Source organism: Protopterus annectens, chromosome 9.part0, assembly GCF_019279795.1.
Source record: "Protopterus annectens isolate FY-2018-M chromosome 9.part0, PAN1.0, whole genome shotgun sequence".
Classification (NCBI taxonomy): domain Eukaryota; kingdom Metazoa; phylum Chordata; order Ceratodontiformes; family Protopteridae; genus Protopterus; species Protopterus annectens.
In genome coordinates, this window is record NC_056743.1 from 85038930 (window position 1) to 85063465 (window position 24536).

A 24536-nucleotide genomic window follows, 5' to 3' on the forward strand; every position below is an offset into this window, starting at 1 on the left:
CACCCAACAATTTTAATCATAGTCTTAATATTTACTCAAGCTAGCCATCTGTAAACCCCTCTTGAACTCCTCTTGCCCCATTCCCTCTTGCACCCTTCCCTTGAAGATCAGATAAAAAAGGATCTGTAACCATATATGCACTTCCTACTATCTCTGAAGCCAGTTTGGTGGACTGGATATGGGAATTATGAGGCAATGTAGCAAATGTTGTGTGTTTACTGACAGCCACTTAATTCTTAAACAAACTGATATGGTATATGAGAAATGTAGTTACACAATGTCACAGGAAGCAAAGCTGTCACATAAAAACACCAAACAAGTTGTCAGAAACATACATTACACCCAGTACACATAGTATAGGCCAAACACATAACTCTGCATATACTCAGGCACTTAAATGTAATCTTCCCAACCCCAAAGCCCTCCTAGATGTTACACTTACAGTAAGTATCCTCAGCAACCTCAAAAGCAGCATAACAAAACAACACCCAACACAAAACATCTGACGGAATCTCAGCTTCTAAACCCATAAGGCAAACTACCACACAACCCAATATTTTGGTTGTGGTAGACTCCATTGGGAGACACACAAATATCCCACTCACCAGGCTGAGTAGAGAAAGTGTCATGGTCACTTGCCAGTCAGGGGTCACACACATACTCAGGTCATTGAACCATGGGTGGTAGTATGACTCAGCCATAGTTCATTTGGGTGTAAATGACCTGCGACATAATTCCCTGGACTATATGAAGAGAGACATGATAAAGCTCTTGGCCTGTGTGTGTCCCAAGACAGTATGGACCTAGCACTGAGAAACATTCAAACTTCTCCAAAGGTGATGCCGCAATAGAAGATAACTGACTTTATTAAACGGCTAAGTTTTTGGGGTCGTTCAATGGAATACAACATTCATCAGCCTGGGAGGATGTCGTTGACAGACCATACTACTTTGCCAGTGACATTCCATACCTGGCTACCTGGCCTTTTGAATATTGTCTAAAACCTTCTCCACACCCAGGGTGCCTTTTGTAGGTATTGCCACTTGATAAATCTTCCAACACAGCAAATTGAACACCAGAAAACCACAAAATGTTACTGTTCACTGTCAGGAATCACTGGAGAATGTAAAGGTCTGTACAGTTACTGAGACATGGTTTAAAGCTGAAGAGAGCACCCCAGCAAGGCTAGAATGCCTTCTACACATTTCAACCACCCCTTTCACAGGCAGGGACAAAAGGTTAAGATGTCTCAATTTACACCAAAAACAAACACACCTCATGCTTGGCCAAACAGTATGATGTGTTTGAGCTTCTTCATGTTAAAATGAACATGGGCAAAGTCCCAGACCATATCCTTGCAAGCCATAGGTCCCCCTCTATGACTCAGAAACACATAACACATGTTTAAATATACTAGAGACACTCCTCATTCAATCCAAAACCATATTCATGGGTGGTTTTGCCAGTTTATATGGGGTTTGTTAATCATACATGACACCAAACATGCAGGCCCAGAGATTCCTGGACTTTGTAAACACAAACACCCTGAAACAGCTAATCTGTACACCTACTAAGGGTGTTAACATCCTTGTCATGGTCTTCGCAAACATGGAATAACATTAATCCCCAAATGTAATGTCCTCACTGGTCAGGTTGGACCATAGAGCTGTTTCCTTTGAAATAAAAATAAAAAGAGGGACCCCACCTAACCCAGGAATTTTTAGGATTTATTATAAAGCAAACTATTATTAAGTTATACCCTAACAAACTTTCAAACTCTCCCAAACCCTGAGAATATAACTTCCTATGTGGAATTGTTCCTGTCATACTTGTACAATCATGTTAAAGGTTACATACAGACAGCTGTACCTACCCAGTTAAACAAAGGACAAACTTTAGAAACAAGGCACCCTGTTGGAATCCCAGAATCAATAGGTTGTATAAAAAAGGAAGGAAGTCATGGCAAAAATTAGGAATCGTAATGCTCGGCAATGGGAAAATTCCCTTGTCAATCTAAACAAGCAACTCAGGTAGCTAATCAAGTCTACCAAAGCCACATTTGAGATATAAAATAATATCCCAGTCCAAGGGCAATCACAAGACATTCGTTGGCTATGTTCACAACTTCAAAGGCAATATACAACAATGTATCCATCAAACTGTAAATGGAACCACCTTTAATAAGCCAGAAGCTATACTAAATCTACTGGCTGACAAATTTAGCTCCACTTTTACCTCCTTCCCCCATACACCCCTCATGAAATGCCCTCAACTATAACTCCTCCAACTATCACTAGACAACAGATCCTCAATGCACTTTCCAAGGCCAAGTACACTGCATCGATGTGCCCCAATAATATCCCAGGATGCCTCCTTAATAACATAAAACATGACCTAACAGGACCACTACAATCACTATTTAACCATAGTCTCCAGACAGGATTTGTGCCAAGTGAATGCAACTGTCATCCCTCTGCACAGGATGGGGCATCTACAGACCTGGATATTTGCAGACCTACAAATTAGTTTCATCTCTTATGCAAAGCCATGGAAAGAATGATAAATAATAACATAGGAAACCTAGAGACACATGTTCCAACCCAGTTTGGTTTTGTTAAGGGCAGGTCATGCCTATTCAACATTGTGGACTTTTCCGAGAAAGTCACTAAAGCAATGGATGAGGGCAAAATGGTACATACTGTCTACCTTGACCTGGCCAAATCATTTGATACAATAACCCTCTTAGGCATTGTAGACAAAATCATGAAATTAGGTATAAACCCCAATGTTACCCACTGGATAGTCAACTGGCTCAAAGATAGGACCCAAGAAGTTAGGGTAGGGGTGTCTGCCTCTACAAATATGCCCTCAAGGCTCAGTGCTGGGGTTGCTCCTTTTTATCATCTACTTCTCTGAAGTCAAGGCTAACATCAAGAGCCTCAGGTTAACCAAGTTGGTAGATGATTGCAAACTAGATGCCATCATAGAATCCCCCAAAAATGCAAATACCCTCCAAGAAGGCCTAACACAGACCAATAACTGCTGCCAAAGCCATGGACTAAAACTCAGTGCCAAGAAATGCATAACAGTACCCTTTGGGAAGAGTGTTACCCCTTAAAACTAGCACATCGGTAGTACACCACTAGGAACAGACCCAGTAGTAAAGGCTTTAGGAAAGCATGTCAACAATAACCTGACCTTTGACCAACATGTGTCTACGGTAGTAAGGAAAACATTCTATGTTGCACAACTTATTACCGAGGGTATAGCATCTAAGTCCAAGGATGTCATTGTTCACTGCACTCTAGCCCTCATCAGACCATCATTGAGTACAATGTCCCCTTCTGTATGTAGCTGACCAGACATATGCAACAATGGGAGACTCCACAGAAGCTCCTCACAAAAAGAATACAGGGTGTAAAAAATATTTCCTATGTGCACCACCTCAAAGCCCTATCCTTGTACTCGGTCTCTTATAGAATACTGAGAGGCGATCTATGCCTGGCCTACAAAGCATCATCTGTTCTTACTCTGATAGACCTATTGTACATTCACAAAACAAATAGCATCAGAATTACCTGATCTATGGACCTTAGCTCATCTGCAACATAAATATGACATGTTGGAGGAACAGACATTTGTTTTGGGGACTACCCCTTCTCTAGAACATGCTTCTCATCAATGAGAAGAAGAATTTTCTCCTAACTCAGTTCAAGCATAACTTGGACCAGTGGATGAGGAAATGTAAATGTTTCCCTGGTCTAGCATAAAAGTTTCTATTAGGCAGAGACAGCCTAACCCTGGGGTATTAAAACTTGTCAGATACATTGGAGTAGCATGGCTAGGCTTAAAAGTGCCCCTGTGGTCTTTAGCCTAATAATCACCTATGAATCTAGGAACCTGTGTTGAAGAGAGAATAGATCCTGCTGGACAGTGGAGGAAGCAGATAGGTGGAAAAGGATGGGCCAGAAATATAACCTTGAAAATATTTAGCTCAGAGATTAAAGGAAAGAAGGGGGGAGTGTCATATAATAGCCCTGAGGGATGATGTTGGTGTAACTCAGAGAAACAGTTATTAATGATATTACAGCCAAGACATATAAGGAAATGTAGTCATGTAGTTATTCTAAGAGGAATCATAGGAAGGCATTCTTACACAGTCACTCACTTCCTCAAGTATCCCATCGGGACCTGGCACTCTGAATCTACCTGTTATATGTGATGCGGTGTTCAAGGCAATAAAGTAGTCACAGAAAGAAAAGACTCCAGGACTAGGTGGAATCCCTGAAGATCTCTATCTATCATATTCATATATTTTAGTGAATGAGTTATTAGCTTTATTTCAGTAGGATGAAACTTAGGGTCTTACTATTGTCATCACACATAGCCTCAATTATTTTATTTGCCTGAACCAGCTCAGAATTCCCATTCCCCTTCAGGCTACCAGCCAATCTCCCTTCCTCAGAAAACTGAGATGAAGCTATGTGCAAAATTATTATCAGGCAGGCTGGAAAAGGTTTTACCTAAATTGGTTTATTCTTCACAGCAGGGGGTTATCAAAGGTAGATGGGTGGGAATCTTTGTTACACTTGTGGAGTGACATTACACAGTTTAGTGAAGTGCAGACTATTCATTAACGCTTATTGTTTAGAGTTATTTATTTATATTTGTTTACAGGGTACTGCACTGATCATTAGCGACCAATTTCAAGCTAAGCCCAAGTAAAAAAGCATTTGATTCTTTGGAGTGGGATTATTGGAGGCCGTGGAGTCCTGTGGGATTCATGGGGCCTTTCTAGATCAAGACAAACTTGGGTATAATAATCCCTCAGATCAAGCTGTTATGGTTGGCATTGCCTCCTTTCCCTTTATCTTACAGTGTTGGAGACATTAGGGCCATCCTTTTTCCCCTTTGTTGTTTGTCCTTGCAATACAATCATTGCCCACCTGTCTATGCAAAAACATAGGGATGCAGGTATCAGTATTAATGACTCTGCTACTTATTCCTCTTCCTGGTTTGCAGATGATGGACTGACTTGGTTGAGGGATCTTATTAAATGCCTGCCTACAATTTTAGATACTTTGGTGGGTTTTTGTGTGGTCTCACACTTAATCGACACAAATGTTATTCGTTACCTAGCCATGCAACCCAGTCCAGTTGTGTCTCTATGTATCATGTGCATTTATTAGCAGGGGGTATGTTAGTTAAGAAGTTTCTAAAGGTTATTTGGAGAATATATTAGTTTCGGCATAGTTGCTGTCTGCCTCTGCCTATTAGCGACCCACTGTGAATTTCCAATTTCCCATCCATTGGTCCAGGTTATGGTTAAATAGCGATAGGCATGGAGACTTCTTCACATGGATGAGAAGCCTGTTCCAGAGCATGGAGCTCCTTTGAAACACATATCTGTCTCACCAACGTGTCCTATTTATGTTGCAAGCAAATTCAGGATCCTTGGATCTAGTGGTTCTGATGCTGTTTGTTTTGTGGATGTGCAAAAGGTCCTTCAGATCTAGATTAGGTTCATAGGTTCATAGGTTCATACTAGGCTATCTGCCCGAGGGCATTTATAAGCCTAGCCCATTGTTTTGTGGCTTACGCCACCCCTTTAGTATGGGGAACTATACCCATTATTTTGCTGTGCCTCTGTTGAGCAGTGACACTGAGGTAATTCCTGGGGTATATCTGCGATCTCCCATCCATTGGTCAAGATTTCTCTTGAACAAGGCCAGCGAGGTGCTCTGCCTCACATGTACCGGGATTTTGTTCCACAGCATAGGGAGTCTTTGGGTGATGAATCTATCCCTCCAGCACGTCCTATTAATAGCCGTGTCGAGGTTTAGGTCTCCTTGTGGCTCTGATGGATCTAGATTTTTGAGGTGAAGCATATTCATCAAATCTGGGTTTGACATGGCCTTGTATGTTAGGCAAAGGTCACCTCTGAGCACTGAATAGAGCTGGAGTTCTTTCAGTCGGGCAGCATAGGACAGATTTTGAGACCCTTTATCCTTTTGGTGAGGAACTTTGTGGCCTCTCCAGCTGCTGCAAGTGTCGGGTCAGATACATTCCGAATGGGGCATTGTACTCAATCATTGGTCTGATGAGTGATGAGTAAAGGAGACTATGACCTCCCTTGATCTAGATGAGAATCCCTTCATGATAAGGTGGGCAATGTAGAAGGACTTCCTAACTACTTTAGCTACATGGGTGTCGAATGACAGACTACTATCAACCTGGGTCCCCAGGTCCCTGATAACTTCTTCTGTGCTCAGTGGATTGCCACCTATTTGGTAGCTAGGGTAACCTTGTTTTTCCGAAGGGTATGACTATGCATTTTTTAGCATTTAACTTTAGGCCGTGGCTCTGGCACCAGTTATCCGTTTCTGTGAGACCCTTCTGAAGGATATCTGTGTCAGATGTGTTTTCTACTATGGCGCCCAGTTTGCAGTCATCTGCAAACTTTGTCAGCCATAACCCTCCTGTGTTTGCTTGTACTTCGAAAAGTAGATGCCAAACAAGAGTGGGCCCAGGACTGAGCCCTGTGGGACACCACTTGTGACAGGCTTTGAGTCTGACATGGCGCCAGCAACTCTGACCCTGTGGGTTCTGTCACTCAGCCAGTTTGCAACCCATCTTGTGATGTATGGGTTAACATTTAAGCTGATGAGTTTTTCAATGATACCCGAGTGGGGTATTGTATCGAAGGCCTTAGCCAGATCGAGGTAGGCTGTATGGACTGCCTTTCCTCATCAATGGCTTTGGTGACTGTTTGAAAAAGTCAACCAAGTTTAAAAGGCATGATCTGCCTTTGACAAAGCCAAACTGGGTTGGATCCAAAGTCTGCAAATTCCTATGTCTTTATTTATGAGGTCCATTATGATCCTCTCCATGGCTTTGCAGATAAGGCTTGTCAAGCTAATGGGCGGTAATTTCCAGGGTCTGTGGAGGCACCGCCTTTGTGAAGTGGGACCACAGTTGCAGTGCGCCACCTGGCGTATCCAGAGGTAAGACTTTGATTAAACAGCTGTCCTAGCTGTGGGTTTAATTCCTCATTGAGTTCGTGGAGCACACAGCCGGGGACACCATCGGGTCCCATGGATGCTGTGTTTTTGCTTTGGAGAGAGCAGTTCTCACTTGCTGGAGATGTTTGGGGGCTGCACTCATTTGGTATAGATATCTCTCCTTTGGGGGGGAGAAGTTTGCACTGAACCTGTCAGCCAGTATGTTGGCAATGTCTGTAGGATCAGTAATCTTCACATCATTTTGAACTAGTTCTGAGCATATCTGGGAGTTTCCTCCTAGGTTTCTAACATAGCTAAAGAAGGCCTTATGATTGTCTTTGAGTCTTTAGCTATTTTCTCGAAATTTGCTTTGGATGATTTTATGAGAGCTCTTAGTTTTTTACTTATAGTGATCAAGGGTGTCTTACCTTTAAGGATTTTGCTCTATCTTGTAGTAGCTTCCTCCTTTTGTTGTAGAGTTTGTTTATGGCTGGGGTCCACCAGACTGACGCTTGCCTTTGGTACAAAGAGTCTTTGTTTTGCTTGGGATTGCCTTATCCATGCAGTCCTGCAGGTGCTGGTAGAAGGCGTTTGTAAGTGATTCAGCGGCTTGAGTATTGTTTTCCGCTGCCTCGGGGCCTGAAAGGAGACCACACTAGTCTTTAGAAGTGTGAAGTCGGCTTTTGAGAAGTTCTTTACTGTGGTCTTTTATTTCAGGTGGGGTGGGATGAGGACCTCCAGTGAGATTAGTTTGTGATCTGATCTCACCAGTGAGGGTATACGTGTTGAACATTGTGCTCCCATGTTCGTGATGATGAGATCAAGTATGTTATCTCCTCTTGGGGATGGTGACTAGTTGTTCCATGGCATTTGAGTTTATGAATTCCAGGAACTTTTGGGCTAGGGTGTTTGGGCTTGAGTAGTGTTCCCAGTCTATATTAGGGTAATTGAAGTCACCTAGTATGATGGTGTTTGGTGATACATTTATCCCTCTAGTGTTTTCAGGAAGGCCATGTGAGTTTCCTGAGTTTGTGAGGGTGGCCTGTAACATGCTACAATTTGCAGAGCAGTCTTGCCTATGGTTAATTGCACCTGGATGGTCTCCGATGCATAGTCTTGAGGTGTGGGTGTCCTTGATGAATATGGATACCCCCTCCTTTCTTGGTATTGTCCGGATTTTGGGGCCGGAACGCATGATATGAGGTAAAACCTGATAGCTGGGGTGCTCTCAGGAGCCTTGAACCAGGTTTCTGTCACAGCACAGACATCGATGTTCTCCATACTGAGAAGGGCCTCTGTGCGTGCATTTTGAGATTTAGACTTCTGGCATTGAGCAGCATTACCCTTAGTTTTTTCCTTTTTGTGTTCTAGGGTGGTAGGTTTAGAATTTGAGCCTTGCCTAAAAAGGCACTATGGGGTGGCAAGAGCCTTTGCCAATATCCGAATCCCAGGGTGACAGGTGCAAGCCCCTGCGTGGCTTGTCCAGCATGTCATCCCAGGCAGACAGATACTGATCCCCTTTGAATGACACCAGTGTTTAAGCCAATTGTTAAAGCTGATCATCTTATCTCTGTATTGTGGCATCATTCTTGGTGAAGGTAGGATACTGCTCAAGGTCAGGGTCATACCTGCCTGGGCTACATAATCAGAGAGCTCCTCAATGTCTCTTTTCATGTAGTCCAAGGAGGTACGTCTCAGGTCGTTTACACCAGCGTGGACAATGACTGAGTCATATTTGTACCTGCTGTTGAGAGACCTGAGTGCTTGTATGCAGCCATACAGTGCCTCTCAATAACCTGCAATAGACTGAGTATAGACATAGGGCTTTAAGGCTATCCGTATAGGACAATGTGTATGGAGGTCTTCCTTTCTTAGCCGGGATATGGGCCATTACGATGTGTTTCCTTCCCAAATTCTTGTTTTTTTTTTTTTTTGCTAGGCATATTTGCTTTCTTAACAAACCTCCCTACCCAGTGAAATTTCAGAAACTGTAGTTATGTTTTTTGTGTGATAATGAGATGCCTAGGGTGTCACGTAAAAGGCTTATGGGGCCAACTAATAAGGGAAGCCTTAAGGAGCCAGATTTAAGGAGATATACCAGGGCTGCACCTTTAACTTACTTTGTTGGCTAGATCATTACTGCACATACTTGATTGCCTGTGAAGCCGAAAGTGATTTTGTTTAGAAAGCTTATTCATGCCCAAGATGCAAGGAACAAGGTCTGTGACCTAGGAAATGGGGATGTTATGGATTAACAGGAAGCCTTTCAGCATCATAAAAGACATTCTCTTGATTCTTGGGACAGGGTATGGGTCAACTCATCTCATTTAACTTAACACAAACCAATTCTATGGGAGAACCAAGGGTTATTGTTTTTGCCATAATTTATACATCTCAGACCAACCTTCGAGTTTAGCATTTCAAGCATGTTGGCAGAGAATGGCTGGCGCAAGTTGTCAGGTTTGTCATATTCAACAGCTAGAATCACGTTGTTATACTCTGGCAGTCAAATTCTCAGAATGGTGTCTGGAATACTTGCACCATCAGGCCTTAAGTTTCTTAATACTTGAATCTATCAGATAGGCCACATAGAAGACATTTATAGATTTCTTACTGAGTACATGCCTAACAGGCCTAACCCTTTGTGTCTTAAGTGAAGTACTGCTATGAATGATGCAATTTCATTACCTCAGTCGGATAATGTACTGACATTTTGGTAAAACCTTTCAAGCATCACCATTCTAGTCTTCAGTTTCTATAAGTTAATACATCAGTGGAAACACTCCCCTCTTAGACTTTTTAGAAGAGGGAGCTCAGTAGACAATATTTGTCGGAGATGGGTGGGGCAGGATGCTGATTACATTTGTATAGTTTGGTAATGCCCAGATTGTCAAAAAATATGGGAACTGGTACAGGTTACAGCAACATGGGAGGTAAGGGCATGTTTACTAATTTTAGAAGTATCTGGTTTCTGGCTGCCTTTAATCAAGCTTTCTAAAATTTAGTTTTATTGGCATGCGGTGGTTGTGCTCGCAATGATAGCCACCATCTTCGAAAGACATGCTTCTGGAGTATTTCTCCCCGGGCCTCTGCTGAAAACAGGATCTGTGGAACCTAGTCGGACTTTCCCGGTCAACAAATGTTAAATAAAAATAAAATAAAATAAAAATCTTCCAATTTTGAAAATCAATCCTTGATGATGTTCCATGTTGCTTTGTTTACTAAGAGCAGAAGCTATGGTCTGTTTATAACAGGGACTGCTGGTAAGGAAAACTTAAGAAATAATGGGCCCACTTTCTTTTTTACCTTAATTAATATGATATTAGCTCAATTTTTATGCATAAAACAGTGGGGGTACATTGAATATCTCATGTTATTTCATATGTCGTATAAGTAAACAGGTTACTGGTGCTCAGTGGTATGTTTGCTTTGGATTTGGGTATATCTGTTTTATGGATTACTATCATTCTTTTTCATTTATTAGTGCTTCAGACTTAGTTGTAGTCTTTTAGAAATTGTTAACACTTGTTACAGTAGTTAGGCTTTTGGTAAATGTTTGTTTTGGTGATTGTAAATACATTTAACAATAGTAATTCGTCTTTGTTAGATGTTTCATGTTGCAGATTGAACATCTAACAAATGAAGTTAACTTATTGTGTATATATTATTTTGGAAGGAGAAATGAAATGCATGTAATATGGTGTCTTATGTTCTAAATGTTTTGTGTTGCTGTTATGTTGTTTTCCATCCATTGTAACATTTGGCATGTGCTTCAATAAAATGTATTTATTTTTGCAAAAAATAAAAGTCATATCCAAAGACAAATGCATTTGCCTTTGGATATGGATTTGGAATAAATACAATAGCTCCAGAATGTGACATCATAAACAAAACCACTTTAGATGTTTTTTTTTTTCAGACTTTTTATTTGTTGCAGTATTGTAATTTAAGTTTTATGATTTGCCATATGTAAACAATAGTATAACTGCAGGTGACATATGCAAGGCTTTCACCATCCTACACATGTTCAAAGATATACCAGTAAAGGAAAAGCATACACATACATTTTTTAGAAACTTAAATGTTTAAGTAATTGTTTAGAAAGGTAGCATTTATTCTACCTGAATAGAAACAAATTTGATTTGATTTCAAATATGTTCTTTTGAATTATATCATAAAAATTATTTTATTGACTATGAAAGAAAAGGTATTCATGCTTCATATGAGACCTGAATATTTTATGTGCCTTATTTTCTTTGATTTTACACCGATGTGTTTCAAGAAGTTCACCGAAGCGTTTCCAAGAATCATCCTTCATGTTGCCATTCTTGAAATCGATATAGGGGCTTGAGTCACTGATGTCCAGGTTCTGTGCAATGTATGGCCAGAGTTTAGAACAAGGTAATAGACCAATCACAAAATAAATGGGTTTTTCCTTCATCAAGGCCTTGTAGCTGTCAACGTATGATTTTGCAGCATTGGACGGAATAAGCTCAGTAAACTTCTGGAAGCGCAAAGAAAATGGTTAGAATGAAATATCTGGCTGAATAAAAGTTTGTGGTGATAAAGTTACATATGAATTGCAGGACAATAAAAAGGAAGCAATGGTTCAATGGTATATTTTACTGTTTTGCTACGTTATGGCAGACATTTAAAACTAATAGATTAAAAACAAGCAGTAGATACATTTGAATAGTTTAATAAAACAAAGCTTTCAGGTTTCCCCTTCTTTAGTGTATGAACAGTAAATACAAAATTAACTTTTTATACATTAAAAACTTGACACAACCTATCAATCAGAACACTAAAATAATCAAATATTTAATTATTTAATTAATTAAAAGTCAGTTAATGCAACATCATCTGTTTCTTCTGTAAAAGACGCTTTAAACTAACTGCCCATTTAAACCTGGTAAACTGTCTGCACTCAGTTCTAAAATCCATACAAGTTCAATATTAAGTTATTATTAATATTTCCCCCTCTTATATTTTTATCCAAGGTTTTAATTACTCTTAATCTAAACTGATGACATTTAAAACTCATTCATTGTTATACTGTTATATTGTAGTATATGGAGTGCCATAATTACACTCTGAATTAGAGAAAACAACTTTGTTTAGCACATACCTTTCAACCTGTTAGTGCAAAAAATCTGGATAAAGCCAAAAATAATGGGGCAAGGTCCAAAAAAGATGGACAGATTTTAAATATTGATGTCATAAACTTAGAAAGCTGCTAGAATAATAGGTTATGTGTTAGCATGCATTTTCTACTCAAATGTTTGTTGTTATTAAATAACTTTAGACCTCAATGATTTGCCATAAAACTGCAAATTGTTTGACAAACACATCAAAAGTTTGAGGCAAAAATCCTGGCAGTTGAGAGGTATGAATTTAGCACCTTTCTAACATACAAAATGTGCTTAACAAAATTGTGTTAAGCATTCTTCAGCATTGTTAAGTTCTAGGCTCATACTAGAACATAAGAGCAAGCACCATAAACCAGAGGTGAGAGGCTAAAATGGCTTAAAAATTGTAAAATGTCAGACTGTCACACTTTTTTTTTGTGTGTGGCAGAATGAAGTGTGTTACAGTATTTGGCAGGCAGGGTCAAAGATGCACTTTACACGCCTGTACTTTTTTTGTCAGAATACATCAGGGCATCTGTATCTCCATGTACTACTAAGACCTATAATCAGGTCTCTCAAGTCATAAACTTGCTTGTTATGTGTTCTCAACACAGATATCAGGAATCATGTCTTAAATATCACTCTCAAGGTGAATGTCATCCTTGTCTTGAATCTGTAACAAGTTTATCAACGGAGGCACAATCATTACCCTCTATGTTATGAAGCAATGCAGGCAGAAGTATAAAGAATATTATTCCCCTTTAACATCTGGTCTGCTTAGTATTTACAGGACTTCCACCAAAAAAACTAGACAACAAAATGCCTAATTTATTATGCCTAGATACTATTCTAACACTTGCAGCCACTGGAATAGGCAGGATAAAGAAAGAGACATTTTACTTGTCTGTTTTTGCCAGTTATCTGTCATTGTTGCATTTTTAGCAGATGTACAGGCTATATAATAGTGTATATCACGTTACTGAATTTTTAAAATTTCGAACGTCATATGGTTGAAGCCATATGATCAAACTTTTAAAAGTTCGAAAAGCTAAAAAAAAATTAATAGAAAAAACCTACCTGACCGTTTTAAACAGGGGGGCAAGCACGCCAGCATCCTCCACACTCTTTAAATATAACAACTCCGAGATTGCACTACAGTGTGGGAAAGGGAAATCTTCTCATTCCACAATGTACACAGATCTCTGTTGAAACGTTCAAACTTTTAAAAGTTCGATAATGTAATATACACCTGCTATATAACAGGCTCTGACAGGGAACAGTGCAAAACCTGCTTAATTCATCAAACTGTTACAGGTACCTACTGTGGTCATGATAGCAGAATAGTGATATAAGCTGTTAACAAAACTTCAAGCCACCAGAAATAAAACTTGGACTTCGACTCATGATTACTATCACTGATTAATATTCCATCTGATTAGTTAATCGATGGTAGCCAGGCGGGACTAGAAGAAACTTATGACACAATTACTGCGGATAACTGAAGTAATGGATGTTGTGACCACTGATATAGAAAATGGATCATGGAGAAAACACATCTGAATTTCTGAACTGACTTTGTGTGACAAAGGACCACATACAGCAGGTTTTCCTAAATATGTCCTGTCAATAACTTGTAATTCCATTACCATACAAAATGCTCCTTTGAAAGGGCCACAGATTTTGCAATGTGCTGCACAATTTAAAAATCAAGAAAATTCTAGAGCCTTTATGATATTTGCCTAGTTTGTCTTTCTAAAAGACTGTGCAACATTTGTTTCTTGAGTGAGGCACTTATTGGGTCTTTGTATGACTACATATACTGTTTGTCATGGCTTCCCTTCAAATGCTTGAGGTGAAATTGCTTGAGCATCAGCAGCCCATAAAAAAAAAAAAAAAAAAATATGAACGGCACAACATAAAACACTGTTTCCCATAGGAAATCATCGGCAGAATGATTTCTAAGTGTGCACCAGCAATGATTCACTTATTTAGGGAGATTTCTCCCTTCTTTGAGCTGGTGCAACTGTGGAGTTGGTATATATAAGTTTGGGGGTAGGGGGGATTTTCCTCTGGGTGGGGCCCTGCAAAAAAACAAGAAAAAAGGAGGTTTTCATCGTTTTGGATTTCAGTCATTTTTTTTGTTCTTTTACAACATTGACTTACAGGAAGTCTGCATTTCATAGTAGAACTGTTTGTCACATTCTGCAATGACAGTGGTTTGTATGCGTATTGGTTAATAAACCAATTTTACTTATTTGCTTACTTATTGCATTTTTCACAGAGATGGTCAGACTTGATAGACAATCTGCCCCTTTTCAGCAAAGGCCTGGGAAGAAAAGCTCCAAATAAAACAAGTCTGATATAATGATAAATACACATTTTTTCATATATATATATATATATATATATATATATATATATATAAAATAGTTCAGTTGAAGATGATACAGATTAGTTAAAATTAAAATGCAGTAAGGTTTAGAAAGACAGAACAACAACAGTTCATAGTGCGAGAATAATTACAAAGATTACATTTGGAGTCAAACAGATATTTAAGTTGCTACAATGCTTTTAACTAATAGTGCTAATGTTAATGTGAAAAAGTTGTACCAGTCAAAATAGAATCCTTTTGGTTTTATTTTTGTGTTACTGGAAGCAATGGTGTGGAAGTAGAGTGCTGTGCTTGAGGGAAGTCTGAGAGCCAATTAATAAACAGAGAAGTGCAGAAAAAGTGAAAGTAGACAGAACGTCAGGTTGTGCTGGAGAGGTGCATGAACATAACCAATTGTTCTTTGAGTAATCCTTTAGCTGTAGTTATTGTTTTTTAATAATCTGAAAGAGAGAGACAGAAGTAGTGATTTCCGCATTTTAGAGAGAAAAGGGGAGTATAAGGAGGCTCCTGCAGTATAATTTGATTTGGTTACAGGTGGTCGTATTTTGTCAGCAGAGTATAGGGATATGTTGGGGCTGTAGTGTTTGAGGATATTATTCAGACTTCAGCATTTGCATACCTCTCAACCTCTTAATGTAAGAAATCTAGATGAAGTCTAAAATAATACAGGAACAAAGGCCCCAAAAAGGACACATTTTAAATGTTGCTCTTATAAACATATAAAGATGCTAGAGTGGCAGGATCCATAATGTGCATTTGCAAAGGATGTCTGAAACTCAAATGTATGTCATTATTTATTAATTTAGTAACTTCAGTCCTCAGTGATTTGCCAGAAAACCACACATTTTATGAAATACAGACCAAAAATATGAGGCAATAATCTGGACATTCTTTGAAAATCTGGATAGCTGAGAGGTATGAGCATTTGACAGGTTCATGTATGTATGAGTTTATGGGTAGAAACAAACTGAGAGCAATTTAAGCAATGTCTTAATTCAAGCCACTGAAAGTTGCTTTAATGCAAAGCAATGGTATGTCCTATAGTGATGACCGGTAGGGAATTTTACCCTTTTGTTATAACTTTGGACAGGTAAGGAGAGTTTGGTGGCTTAAAGGTTAGTAAGTATAGTGGGTACATACAGGAGTGCAGGAGAGAGAAGAGACGAGGGGATGCTTATCTTGGCATTGTCTGTTAAATATGATTTGGGTTTACTTTGCAGCCTGTTTTATGTGGTGGACAAATTTTAAGTTTTCATCAATGACTACCCCTAGTAGCTTGATATGACATACTGGAGAGATATTATTGTTGTTGGAGGAGAGAACAGAGAAGGGGTTTTGGAGGTCAGATAGATGCCTAGGGATGAAGAAGATCAATTTGATCTTTTGTGGTCTAGGAGGAGTTGTGAGTCAGTAAGCAAAGTCTCAATGTGTGAGAGAATTTCTTGAGTGCATTGTTACAATTTAGCCATGACTTACTGTAGAATTATCTGCATGTTGGATAATGGCAGCATGTTTGGTTAAGAGCATGTCATTTATGAATATAAAGAAAATTAGTGGACTTAATATTCGGCCTATCTGGGGGACATCCACGGTCACTGGGAGAAAGGAAGAGTTGTCAGTTGTATGGGTTAGAATATATAAATGGTGGCATACAGACATGTTGGATTTTGTCTCCTCACCCTGCAAAACATTTTGTTTTATGGAGGAGTATTGTAAACAATGAATGGTACTATGGCACAGCGAATGGCATTATTGTCTCACAGTGAGGGGTTTCCTGGTTCAATTCATGGTTGGTGTGCCTTCTATGGCGAGTCAGCATGTCCTCCCTGTGTTTATAGGTTTTCTTTAGGTGTTAAGGTTTTCTCTCATGTCTCCAGTGTATATATGGAAGATGGATTTGGGACTCTAAATTGCTCATACGTGTGCTTGTAGTTGTGTGTGCAGTAGAAAAAAGGCCTATCAATCTAGTTCTGTTCTATACATACCTAGAAAACTCCCTGGTAGAAGTGGTTATTTACAAGGTCACAACAGGAGACAGATGTGACTTATAAGCTTGATGGCTGGAGGGTAAGAACTGAACCCATTAGCTTTCTTTGAATAGCTCTCACAGTTTTGCAGAAAGCATTCACTTCAGAATACTTGGAAAGAACCATATACATTTGTAAAGACAGATCGTAGATGTTTTCCTTGTTCCATAATTTGTAATGGTAGTTTACCGAGTGAGGAAAATAGCATTATAGATGTTCACATATGAGTGCTAACACACACACATATATAAAGCTGTCCTTGAGTTTTGCAATTTTTTATGGTGACATAAGCCCCTCTCTCTTCATCCATTGCACAAAGCCTGATTGCCTGAATGATACCCCCCATTCTGGGGCTACCAGATGTTCCTCTTAGCTGGAGCTGGTTGGTCCACAAAGGGGTGTATTTTGCAGTGTCACCACTACTGTTTGCAGATATAGGCTACGATTGATTCTACTCCCGCTATTCACCACCAATCAGGGGAAGCCAGTCGTTCTCATCTTGTTTGAACCAGGCTCTGCTGAGGTGCATCATCTCTGGAACATTTTTACAAAATTCCTGAGGAGGATCCAAGACCAATTTAAGGGTGTTTTCTTTTATTTTCATTTATTTTGTTGTATTACCTGACAGGACCAAATCATCTTCCTCAAGGAAGAGTAAACCTGTCTGGTGGACAGCAGCAATAAGCAGACTCCATAATAAAAGGAAAAAAAATTGCTGTTCAGGACCAGGAAACAGAAGGTACCAAGTTGGAAGCAATCTTTCATTTGTCTGAACAAGCAAATGGGGTCACTGGTGAAATCATCTAAGGCTAACTTTGAGTCCAAATTGGCCACATCCACTAGGGACAATCGTAAGGCATTCTTTGCATACATCCACAATCTCAAAGGTAACTCCCAAATCTGGTCAGAATTGATGGTCAAGAATACCACATACACAAATGCCGTAGATATAGCCAACCTGCTGGCAGACAAGTTCAGCGAAAACCTCACCCCCTGTCCCCCCATCAATAAAATAAGGACATCCTCAGCACCTGTCCCCTCCCCTCATCAGCAGGGAGCAGGACATTAATGCTCTTTCAAAGGCAAAAAATACAGCATCCATGGGACTTGATAACATCCCAGGCTGTGTCCTACATGAACTCAAGCAAGAGTTCTCAGCACCACTAGACACCCTATTCAACCAAAGCCTGTGCACCGGATTCATCCCAGCTGAATGGAGGACAGCCACTGTCATCCCTCTACATAAAGGTGGAGCATCCACCAGCCCAGGCAGTTATAGGCCCATCAGCCTAACTAGCATGATCTACAAGGCCATGGCATGCATTATCATGGACCTTATAAACAAGGATATTGGCAACCTCCAAATGCTTGATCCCACACAGTTTGGTTTTGTCAAAGGGAGATCATGCCTGTTAAACTTAGTCACCTTCTTTAAAATAGTCACCAAAGCCATGGATGAGTGGAAGACAGTGCACATCACTTACCTTAACCTAACCAAAGCCTTTGACACTGTTCCCCACTCGAGCATAATAGATAAACTCTCCCAGCTAGGCATCAACCCGTATGTTACCAGATGGGTAACTAACTGGTTCACTGATAGAACCCACTTAGTCAAAATAGGGGAAGCCACCTCTAGTAGTAGAATCATAACAAGCAACTTACCCCAAGGATTAGTCTTGGGGCCTCTATTGTTTGGGATATACTTTTCTGAGGTGCAAGCCAAAATCAGTGGTTTGTGGCTGTCCATGTTTGCAGATGACTGCAAGCTGGGCACCGTCATAAATTCCCCTAGTGATGTGAACATCCTCCAAGAGGGCCTTACCTAAACTAATGACTGGTGCCAGAAGCATGGCCTCAAACTGAATGCCAAGAAATGTATCATTATCCCCTTTTGGGAAAATGGCATCCCCACTAATTTTCACATTAATAACAATGTAATAAGCATGCAATCAGTTGTAAGGGACCTGGGCACCCAAGTTGATAGCAACCTGCCTTTTGACCACCACGTTGCCTCCATTGCAAGTAAGGCTTTCTACATGGTCCACCTCATAAGTAAGAGTATAACTGCAGGCTCAAAGATGTGTGAGTCCGGTGTGGCCCTGCTCCGCTTGCCCTCTGTGTTCTCGGGCTCGCTCCGCACCCCTCCCTGCCCCCAATTCTCACCTGCCCCTGCTATGTCTAACTTTATAGCCACAGAACACACCCCCTCTAATCTGATCGAATCAGGACTCTAGCTCTCCCTGGTACCTGCCCACCTCTATTACCTGTAATTTCCTCTATATTACCTTTTTGATCCAGTCCATTCTTTATTGCTTAAATTAACCAGGCCCATCACACCTCCTTCTAGTTTCTGGCCTTCCTTCCATCCTATACTGAGGAAATTATATCTCATATAGTACCTAAACAGCGACTATGTCATCAAGCAAAGTAATGTTTCCACTCTCTCTCTTAACCCTTCTGCTAATCACATATCTCCTCTCCAGTTATGAATATCAGCCTTACCTTGGTTATAACTACCCAAAATGTCAAACTTCCCAAAACAGTCCACCCAATAGAAACTCCCATACCCAACTCTGTCTCCACATTTAGACAGCAACCTATCCAACCTAAATATATTAGCTCAAAATCTAAGCATTACCAAAGACTCATTTACAAATTTCTGAAACTAATCATAAACCTTCAATATAATCTTACTAGAGATAGTGATATTCGCCCAAACCCCAGTCCTCTAACCCCAGATAACCATAATGATTCACCTGCTATTAAAGGTCCCCCAACTCCCTGCTCATCTGCCACCTAAATATTAGGAGCATAAACAATAAGATACATAATCTACATGCCCTTCTGGAAACCCAATCCCCTGATATTCTGTGTCTAACTGAAACCTGTCTGAAACCTGGAACCTCTGATAACGAAATCCTACCACCAGGGTATAACATACTTAGGCTTGACCGTCAAACTAGGCAAGGGGGGGTGCCACTATCCTCTTCAAATCCACCTTAAATATTACCTTAGACCCCATTCAACCACCCCAGTTCAATACAACTGTAATGCTCTCTACCAAATTACATATTAACACAAATAAAAGCATAAACATAGTATGTTTGTACATTCCTCCAGGAAATAACATTAACACACTAGAGGACACCCTCCACTGGCTAACTGACAACTACCCTCAAGAAACTATAGTTATCGGACATTTTAATATTGACTGGAACACCTGCTCTTCACAGTCTCCCACCACACATGTAAACCTGTATGGGTTTACCCAGGTCATATTATAGGCAAACGTAACCATAAAGACTACATAAAGTATACTAGACTGGATACTTATCAATAGCCACCCACAAATGTATTCATCAGGGACCATCCCTGATGACCTGAGTGATCACTTTCTTACATACATATGTAAACATAAAACCCATAACTCTCTTCAGCTCAACTATAAAACCATACGAAATAAAAACTTCAACATCAGAACATTTCAGGATGAACTGAAATCCTGTAACTGGCCCACCGTAAAATGCCTACCCCTTGATGAAGCTGTTGCATACTTTAACAATAAGTTCCTCTCCATCCTAGACTCCCATGCTCCAGCTCGCTCCACTAGGACAAAAACTAAAGTTGCCCCATGACTCTCTAAAGATACTAAATCAAAAATCGCAATCAGGAATAAAGCATGGGCTATCTGGCGTGCCACAAAAACCCCTATAGATCAAATTAATTTTTGGCAAATAAGAAATGAGACTAAAAATCCATCTTACTGGATAAAAGGAACTACTGATAACGAAATCCTATATGAATTTCCAGAAAAGAAACCAAAACAATCCTCACAAAGTCTGGGCAGGTATAAATAAACTATTACACCCAGGTCAAACCACCACTCCACATCCATCAGTGTCAATCAATAGTTTTCCACAGGATGTTGCTAACACCTTTAATAGTTACTTTACAAATACTATCCAAACCCTAGCCAGCCAGTTACCTTTGAACCTCACTAGCTCTCTGGACATTAACCCCAATATCCAGCCCCCCTTTACTTTCCATCCACCTCTTTCATTTGTAAACTAATCAAAAAAACTAAAACCAACCACCCTAGCCTCTGACCTTCTCCCTGCTGAATATTTACAAAAAGCTGCAGATAGTATAGCAATCCCCATCTGCATCCTAATCAATCGGTTCATGGCTGAAGCTAAAGTTCCCTCAACATGGAAGATATCTCATATTATACCTCTCCGTAAGGGCGGGTGCTCCACCGAACTATCTAACTATAGGCCCATAGCCATCTTGTCACCACTGGCTAAGATCCTGAAAAAATGTGTCCACAAACACCTTCTACACTTCCTAACCCAGAATAATCTACTGGCTAAATCTCAGCACAGTTTTAGACAGCATTATAGCTCTACCACAGCCCTCCTCTCCTTCACCAATGATATTTATCATAACAGAAACAATAACAAAACTCTCCTCAGCTCTATTCTTGGATCTTTACAAAGCATTTGATATGGTTAACCATCAACTGCTAATCCACACCCTGACTAACATGTCCCTGGGTCACCACTCCCTTCAATGGTTCCAATCCTCTCTACACAATAGACAACAAACAGTACTATGGCAAAATAATCTATCTAACCTCCTTCCCAACATCATAGGTGTCCCATAGGGGTCCATCCTGGGTCCACTTCTATTCTCTATATTTATTAACGATCTTTATACTGTCATTCTAAAGGCCAGCTATATACAGTGTGCAGACAACTCTACGTTGATTGGTACTGGTACCACCCAGGATGAACTTCAAGCAAGTACTCAGTCAACTTTCAACCTGGTTGAAAAGTGGCTTGCTGATAATTGTCTTCTTCTAAACCCTAATAAAACAAAACTGCTATTTTCTCTCCCACGCAAAAATCGCCAATGATATCCTTCTCCATTACCTCTAAAAATGGCATTAATATCTCCCCAGACATCCATACAAAATTACTTGGGGTAATCATAGATGATAATCTTAAATTTGATGTCCATGTAAATAAAACCATAAAAAACATCAATAAAAAAAATGGGCTCACTATATAGAATAAAATCATTCCTAACCCCACCAGCTAGGACTGCTATTGCCCACTCCCATCTCCTCTCCACCCTCTTCTATGTCTCCCCAATACTAGTCAACTTAAACAAAACAGAACTCAACAGACTTTCTACCTGCTATAACAGCATAGCTAGATTTGCCACTGGGCTGCCCTACAGAACACATCACTGCACAAACCTAAAAAATCTAGGATGGCTAGAGCTATCAAGGCAAATTCAGTAAAACCAACTTACTGTGGCCTTCAAAGTTCTTAACCAACCTGACAATACCCCTGCCTTAAGTAATATCATCAGACCTCACTCCAACAAAAGATCACTCAGATCATCCAGTAGAATTGTAGACCAAACCACTATAGCTAATAATTTAGCTGGGAACTCCACGTTTGCCATCTCTGCAGGCAAAGCTTGGAACTCACTACCTCAAGACATTACAATAAACACTACCCTTTCTAAATTTAAGAAAGCCCTCAAAAAGTACTACTTAACTCATTGGCTCTGCCCCTATGCCAGGCCTGATTAATACCTGGTAACACTGGTACACCTACGTATCTTTAACAATTATTTTTTAGTTAAGTGTCACATTAATCCTACTGTTTCGTAAGCAAAACTTCCAGATGTAAAGCATGTCAGATGTCCTGTATTTTATGTGGCAATATGACTGTAAATTAATGTACTTTAATGTGTTGTATTTAAGTCTCTTTCTCTGTATTAAATCCTTTGGAGCTTTTCTCCCCAGGCCTCCACTGAAAATGGACATGTATCCAGTCGGACTATCCTGGTCAATAAATGTAAAACAAAATAAATAAATTTCATCCAGGAACAAGGAGGTCATAACATCCCTGTACTTCTCCCTTATCAGACCCATTATCGAGTACAGTGCCCCCTTTGGCATGTGCCTTGCCAAGCACATGCAGCAGTTGGAAAGACCAGAGAGGTTCCTGACCAGGAAAATCCAGGGTCTCAAACACCTGCCCCATACAGATAGGCTAAAAGCCCAGTCCCTCTACACAGTCTCGTACAGACTGCTCAGACGTGACCTGTGTCTGGCATACAAGGCTGTCTCAGACTCAGCCTTGATGGAGTTACTGCATATCCGTAAGTCAAACTCCATTCACACAACCCACACGCAAGGCCTCAACCTGGTCTATGACATTAATAGAACCTGTTGGCAGGATAGATTTGTGTCCCAATAACTCCCCCATCTGTGGAATAGACTCTCCATGTCAAGTAGAGTACCTCACTAGCCCTCTTTAAGAGGAACCTGGATGACTGGATGGGAAACAGAAAATATACCCCTGAGATCCCACCTGTGTCCCTGCTGAACAGGGAAAACAGGTGCTGACTTCGTGGGAATATGGGCAAAATTCTTAGCTAGGCTTATAAGGGCCTCTGGGCCAATAGCCTAGTATCATCCTATGAACCTATGACCCTATGAACCTATTTGCACTTGCCTATCCTTTTTATATGTGCCTTATTGCTAATTTATCACATTTGCATTCTTTTAAAGCTTTACTTTACTGATTGATTGCATTTCATTACTATTTACCAAAATTCATTACTGTTTAACTGCATTTTACTGCATTTTTTTACTGTTTAACTGTATTTCATTACTGTTTAATTGCATTTTATTGCATTTCATTACTATTTAACTGTATTTTTTCATACTGTGAGTTCTGTTTTTGTTGGTAAGTGGTTAATCTGTGCTTTTGTCTGAATTTTTCTTAACCCTTAATTGGGTAGAATAGTCTGGATACAGGTTTGCTGCATCCAGAGCTGTTTGTTTTTGCCTTATGTGTTCCTGGCAGCTATCTTGTGTTTGCCTTCTGTGTTTCTGGCAACCATCTTGTGTTGGTATGGGCCTATCTTCTCTGCTAGTGAGAGCAGCAGGGCTGACTGGACCTTGTCTGGCACAAGCTGATTGGTAAAAAAAGCAGGGGTAACAGGGTTGGCTCGATTTCTGTGTTACTAGAATCTTCTATTTTTTTGTGGTATTTAAACCCCTTGTTTGAGCTGGTTTGGGCTTGTTGATATTCTAAGCAAAGAGTTTCAAATACTAAATGATTTATTTATGTTTGGTGTATTACCCACAGTTCTCTTCTAATAAGGTTATGAGAGTCACAGAAAGAAAATACTTTCACTATAAGACTATAAAACTTACAGTTTTTCACTGTAGGACAAGTCTTGAAGTCCTTACATTGCAAACACATAAGACGTTTGGTTTCACATTGTGCTGTGGTGTGTGGAATAAAGTGTATGTCCTTGCCATGTCGTCGTGGTGACTTTCCTACAACCTTTATCATTATTATTGGTCGTTTTTGAGGTTGTGTTCGCTATTTTTTGGATTATCCCTTGAAGACATCCAATTCTGTTTCTGAGAAATTTCTGCATCTTCTCCAGGTGTACTGCATGACATGTTAGTAGGTTACAGAGCTGGGTACAGTGTTCTATAACTGTTATGATAAAAAATGTATATAGGGGACAATTACTTCACTAGCGTAGCTGTCAAACCAACAGAAGATCAGGTCAGCAATTCCATATGCTTTGTAGATGGTAGTGATATATATATATCAAATGAGAAGATTTTCTTCTACAAGGACTCCAAGGTATTTTATTCTTTTGTTAGCTTTTAGCTGTTGCCTTTCAATAGTACACAAAGCTGGTGGATGTTTTTTTTTCCTTGTCCAAATGCCAGAATGCTACCTTTTTAGCATTAAAGGCAGCTTTACTTTGTAATGTTAAGTGCTATTTAAAGGGAATTAGTACTAGCAGAGTTAAAGATAATATTTCCAAGTTTTTAGTTATGTGCACAGTTGATGAGCTAGCCAATGAAGTCAGTTTTGAAATATAAGAAAATTATACCAAAAAAAGAGTGGCCCTTGAATGTAAACTTATGAGTTTCTTCTGG

At 39.9% G+C, this 24536-nt stretch overlaps 1 protein-coding gene across 1 annotated transcript in view; it reads right to left on the reverse strand.

The window, feature by feature from the left end:
• Nucleotides 1-10888: 10888 nt before the first annotated feature.
• The window catches only part of LOC122810856, a 44880-nt gene continuing 31232 nt past the window's right edge, over nucleotides 10889-24536 (reverse strand). Inside the window, exon 4 of the mRNA XM_044082406.1 lies at nucleotides 10889-11505. Coding sequence (XP_043938341.1) covers nucleotides 11188-11505 — 318 coding nt within the window. The 3' untranslated portion in view covers nucleotides 10889-11187. The remainder of the gene's footprint in view (nucleotides 11506-24536) is intronic.